Consider the following 6,329-nt stretch of genomic DNA (forward strand, 5'->3'; position numbering starts at 1 on the left):
TGGATTCGGTTTAATTTTCCTCAGCTTAGTCATACTTAAATCCTGGAATATAAATTGACCTCATGGCTCAACTTTTACTCAAACAGCTGACAGTCCTATCAAGTGACCAGTTACATTAGGGGCGTATTCCCTTCCTAGAATAACCAACCAGAGAAGATCTAAAAGAGGAGCATTTATAAAAAAGATAAAGCCTTACAGGAAGGAAGGAGATAGGAAAGGATTTACAGAAAACATGATTACATTGTGGGTATTGTAATTAATGTTGTAAAACAAAATGCTATGTTTTGCATTATAAATTTTCATTCAAATCACAATGAAAATATTCGTATTAAATACATAAATATTTTCGTATAATTTAAATTACCTTAATTTTAGATTCAATCTCTTTTGCCTTGATAACTGGATCCATGGTCAGACTCTGTTTGTTCTGCAGATTTAACTTGTTGTTCATCCACTCCATAGCCTCATTTGTGCTTTTTTCCACTTTCATCATATCAGCAGCATCCAAATGCTCATACTGGTCCTCCTGCAACCAGTAAGAAGGTAATCAGAGTTTCAAAATTATATTATCCATGTCTAAATAATGTCTAATTCAACATTTTGCAAAAAGTTGCCATCTTTCAAAAACTGAAGCCCATTTAGTCTCAAGTCTAAATAGATAATCCCTTAAATTTTAAGGGATAAATAATCTCAAGATTAAAAACATTCAAGAAATTTATCTGAGGGCCAAAAAGATAAAAAGGGTGGCAATTAAAAGGTTTCCTGAGCATAAATAGGCAAACATCCTTTATTTAAAATCTTATGAAGGTAATTTTAAAAAGTACATTTCACTAGCTGATATTTAGGCATGTTAACTCAAAACCAAAACATTAGGTAAAACTAAACCCAGTGAGGTCTTGTAAAACTAAAATAAAAAAAAAATAAAACTGAAGTTCACTTATTAAAAATTTCATATATTTGTATTAAGAAACTACAGTAAAGGGGGGTGATTAACAAGATAAACTTTAGCAAGAGAATATCCGAAGACTGAATACTTGGCTTTTACCATGTTAAGTAACTAATGCTTAAAGAGTTATCTACAAATACAGATACCACCACCTGCAGCAGAGTGAATGTTTACAACACGGTGCAAAAAAAAAAAAAAAAAAGTGTTCTCAGAAAGACCAGGAAGCTATTAAATCAGAAGGATTTCAAAGACTAAGAAGGAAAACTGAGCCCACACCATACTATTTAATTCCCAATTCCAACTGATAAGAAAATGGAACAATCCTGTATGCAAATTAAGATTCTATAAGATATACTAATTAACATTCACCACAAACACAAAATTGATAAACCATATTTGAAGAAAGTAAGCAAAAAACCTACTTTGTACATGCCTCAAAATTTAACTCTGCCAAAGGATAAAAGGGCAAAGGAGGAAGGAAGAAAGTACCTTGTTTTTGAAAGAAGTGATTACTTTCATGTACTGTTGGATTTGTTTCCCTAGTTCTTCGAATAATTTTGGTCTTTCTTCAGATTCCAGGAAGCGTGCCTTAATAGGTTGACCCAGATTCTAAACAGAACATAAAAATTAAAATTGACAAATTTAAACTATCATAGTAGTAGTTTATACTAAGATTATGGATCGTAGTATACTTAATCTCCATGTTCAAAAGCAGAACACTTTCCCGCCTTAATCTGCCTTGACTATATTTGAGTGTAAACTTCAATATTGTTCCACTTAACTTGAAAAGAGATCTAATTAGCAAAACACTGGAGAGACAATAAAATATTAGGTGCCTTCTAAGAGCAATACACAACACTAACCATCACGTAATTATCAATAATTTAAATTAGGGGGAAAATTTTAAACCTAATGGGATGACTCTTCTAGATCTAACCATCAAGTTAAAGAATTTTTAAAAACTTTACAGAGAGAAAAAGTCATAAAATCCATGCTAAGAAAGCAAGCTTACATGAGATAATAGAGTTTATATTAATAAAATAACTAAGGCAAGAAGTGAAAATGAAGGGGGGGGAACAACTAAAGATACAGATTTAAGAAATCTAACTATAAAATATGCTGATCTCAACTCAATCTGAAAAATTTATAAACAAACAGAATGCTGCAAAGGACTAAGTAAATGATATTAAAAGAGGTTTGGGTGTTTAATAGTACATCTTAAAATCATATTCTGAACTATTTATAGATTAAATATAACATAAGGGACTTGCTGTAAATAAACGAGTAGATGGGAATAGAAAGGAAGCAAACTTGGCCATTAAGTTGGTAACAGTTCATGCTGCTATTCCCTCTACTTTTCTGTGTTGCATTTCCCATATTAAAAAAAAATCAATGGAAAGGACCCAAATGCAGATGATTGTGGAATAATAGAAACCTGCAGGCTGTCTTTGAGAAATTCTACTGAATCAGTCAGTCACAATAGACCAATTTCCAGAAAGAAACCAAGTATTCAGAGCAAAAACTAAAAAGAAAAAGGCTTCATTCCCATGTATCTTTATCTTTTTCCAAACAGAAGTACTCAGCCTTAAGACAATTACTTGTAATATTAGAGTGTTTAAAAAGGACAAACAGTCAGGGAGAAAAGTGCAAGAATGACTTGAAACCCTAAGTCTCCGTAAACTTTCATTAAATTTTTTAAAAACGGGGTGGGCGGAACAGAAGATAGATTGTGATGTGAGACCTTTATGTGAGAAAGAGGAAAAGAAAGGCAGACAGGAAAACTATCAAACTGCAACACAGGAAGTTGATGAGAAGTCTTCTGGCCAAATTTGCCTGTACGGTTCTTTTCAGATATGAGCGTGCATTATCAGCACTGCCACAAACAGCCACGTGGCAGTCTCAGTGTGAACAAGGTGGAAGTATTGAGGATAGCAGCTAGAGTGCTCATTCATTGTTGCTCATTCATTGTCACAGGAGAAATGCATGGAAAAACTTGGTTGGCTATCACAAATGGTCAGCTGACGCCCTAAAAATTTTAGGAAGCCAGAAGTCCAAATTCAGGACAGAAGCTCTCGGGGAGAGCCTTTTCTGTGTCAGTTTTGGAGGAAGTCCTCACTACCTACAACATAAGCAGACCTGGTGTTACCCAGAGACCTCTCGCCTTCATGGTGTCAAGGTGCACTCTACTCCTGGAAATTATTTCTTGGTAGGAACAAGGATCCCTCAATTCTAACAAGTTGGTAAACACAAGTTGGTAAAAACAAAATACTCAAAAAGCTGATTATCGATTCTGCTCAAACTAGTTAAAATATACAAAAAAACTGGAAAAAAAGCAAAGGCATCACTAAAGAGAATTCTCAATCATAAACATAGATGTAAAAATGTTCAAAAAATTTATCACACATCACAACTAAGGGAGTCACACATCAAGTATGCGAAGATGGTTCAAACACACAGTGTAAACTCACTATTAACAATGAAACAAAATGGCATTTGACAAACCTCAACACCCTTTCCTGATAATAAGCAAAATTTGAAGGCAAATTATTCACATAATTAAAATCATGTATGCAAAATGAGTGGTCAACATTACTTTTGAGAGATTTAAGGCATTCTGTGGCAGTTTCCTTATAAACAGGAACCAGATAAGAACAACAAGGAAATAAAAATATCTAAAGTGATAAAAACAAAGTAAAAATATCCCTTTGTACCAAAAACTATTTTTAGATGATTCTATATACAGAAAACTCACCTGCAGACTAAACAAACCCCAGTTAGGAATAGCAAAATTTTAAAGAACAGTAAACAGCAAATCCTGGTGAGGTTGCAGAGAAACTGGAACCCTTATTCACTGTTTGTGAGTATAAAATGGTGCAACCACTATGGAGGGCGGTATGGCACTTTCTCAAAAAGCTGCAAATAGAAATAACATTTGATCCAGCAATTCCACTACTGGGAATTTACCCTGAAGAAACCATAACCACCACCCAAGCAGATATATGCACACCCATGTTTATTGTGCTTTGTTTACAATAGCAAAGAGAAACAACCCATCAACAAACAAATGGACAGAGAAGCTCTGGCTTACTCATACAATGAAATACTATGCAGCAGTGAAAAACAAGGAATTCATGAAATAGTATACAAAATGGGAGACCCTGGAGGACATTATGCTGAGTGAAGTATTTCTGTCACAAAAGGAAAAATATTGCATATGACCACTATTGTAAATGAGACTGACATCAGGGTTGAGGGAAGACAGAGAAGCAGGGGATGAATGATGTACATGGCACTGAAACACATGAGGGATAGAACTGTTTAAAAGGGATATATGATTGGGTATTATTGTCATGACAGGAGTCCAGACTGAAGGCTGCACAGTGGAGTGGACTTGGGGGGGGAGGAATTGCATAACAATGAAAGAGTTTTTCTTTTACTTTTCAAGAAAAGTGAATTGGGGATGAGGGGGTGGGCAGGGAGAAAAGTGCACCAATGAATGAATGGAAATCCTAAGTCTCTATAAAGTTTCATTAAAATTAATAATAAAAAAACTAAGCAAAAAAATTCCTTTTAACTTGACTTATTCAAGCAAGATGACAGGGCAGAATATCAACACAAGAAAACCACTGATTCCCATATAGGAACAAAGACAACTCAAGAAAAAAAGGAAAATAATGGCATTTACAAGAACAACTCAAAACATGGAAACCCTTTAGAAGAAATCTAAACAGAAAAACAAAAATCTATACAAACAAACAAACAAAAAAAAATCTATACAAACACCCTACAACATAGTATTACAAGGAAACCCAAAAGACTTATCTAAATGGAAAAATATACCAAGTTCACAAACTAGAAGACTTACTATTGTGAAAATGCTACTATTACCAAAAGAAGCCTAAAGATATAAAGTAGTACCAATGTAGATGTCAAAATTTTTTTATTTTATTATTTTTTTATGAGTACTGTCAAATCAGATCTGATACAGGAGAGTCCGATCATTATTTTTCAGAGATAGGAAAAGCAATCAACTTTACAGAGAAATTGAAGAGAGCTTCAAATAAGCAAAGGACTACTAAAGCAAAGCTCTTCCTGATGTCAAACCATACTTCACAACCACAATTGTCAAAACACTTTAGAACTGATTCACAGAACAATGGAATGGACAAAAAACTCTGAAATTAATCTATCCACCTATGAACAGCTGACCTTTGACAGAAAGATGAAACCCATTCAAGGAAAATATAGCCTCTTAAAAAAATGTGTTGGCAAAATTAGCCCTGTCTGCAGAAAATGGAAACAAAATCCATACTTCAATACCACATAGAACTAACTCAGAAAGAACAAGGACCTAGGTGTAAAACCTGAACCATATTGGGGGGGCAGGCGGCTGTTAAGGGTAAATCATATAAATAAATTTAAAAAAATTATATCCTTGATACCAAAGCCAGAAAAGTATACCACCAAGCTAGAAAACTATAGGCCAGTATCTCTTATGAACATGGATGCAAAAATCCTGAATAAAATACTGACCAACAGAATCCAACGATACATTCACCATGACCAAGTGGTATTCATAAGTTATACAAGGATGGTTCAATATAAGAAAATCAATATAATTCATCACATTAACAAAGCAAAGAACAAGAAGCTATCAATTGATGCAGAAAAGGCCTTTGACAAAATCCAACACCCTTTCCTGATTAAAACACTCAACAAATAAGAGCAGAATTTCTTCAACTCAGTAAAGAGTATATACACAACAATGGAAAGAGATTAAAGGCATTCCCTTTTAAGAACAGGAACTAGGCAAGGATGCCCACTATTACCTCTCTTATTCAATATTGTATGGGAAGTCACAGCAGCAATAAGAGAAGGAAATAAGAGGTATCCAAACAGGCAAAGAGGAGGTAAAATTATCTCTCTATGCAGAAGATATGATAGCATACTTAGAAAACCCTAAAGACTCAGCAAGAAAACTACTGGACATAGTTGACCACTTCAGCAATGTGGCAGGATACAAGATCAACATACAAAAATCAGCTGGATTTTTCTACAGTGACAAAGAGAACACAGAGATGGAGCTTAGAAAAATAAGCCCCTTCAACAATAGATAGCCACAAGATTAAATACTGGGGTGGGGGGGGGGAATATCTAACCAGAAGCACCAAGGTCACAGAAAATTACAAAACATTACTACAAGGGAAAAAAAGAGACCTTGAGAAGTGGACGAGTATCCCTTTGCTCATGGTTAGGAAGACTCAATATTGTGAAAATGACAATACTATCAAAGGCAATCATGTTCAATGCAATCCCAATACAAATACCAATTCCATTCTCCAATGAGATGGAAAAGGCAATCTCCAATTTCATTTGGAATGGA

At 34.4% G+C, this 6,329-nt stretch overlaps 1 protein-coding gene across 1 annotated transcript in view; it reads right to left on the reverse strand.

Annotated features, from left to right (window-relative positions):
* HSPA4 (heat shock 70kDa protein 4) overlaps positions 1-6,329 on the reverse strand; it is a 76,875-nt gene that overhangs the window by 3,569 nt on the left and 66,977 nt on the right. Inside the window, exons 17-18 of the mRNA XM_006888072.1 lie at positions 1,436-1,555; positions 365-526 (exon numbers count right to left, since the gene is read on the reverse strand). Of these exons, the coding sequence (XP_006888134.1) occupies positions 365-526; positions 1,436-1,555 (282 nt within the window). The remainder of the gene's footprint in view (positions 1-364; positions 527-1,435; positions 1,556-6,329) is intronic.

The sequence above is a fragment of the Elephantulus edwardii genome, unplaced genomic scaffold, assembly GCF_000299155.1.
Source record: "Elephantulus edwardii isolate Elephantulus edwardi_28Jun2011 unplaced genomic scaffold, EleEdw1.0 scaffold00064, whole genome shotgun sequence".
NCBI classification, from domain to species: Eukaryota; Metazoa; Chordata; class Mammalia; order Macroscelidea; family Macroscelididae; genus Elephantulus; species Elephantulus edwardii.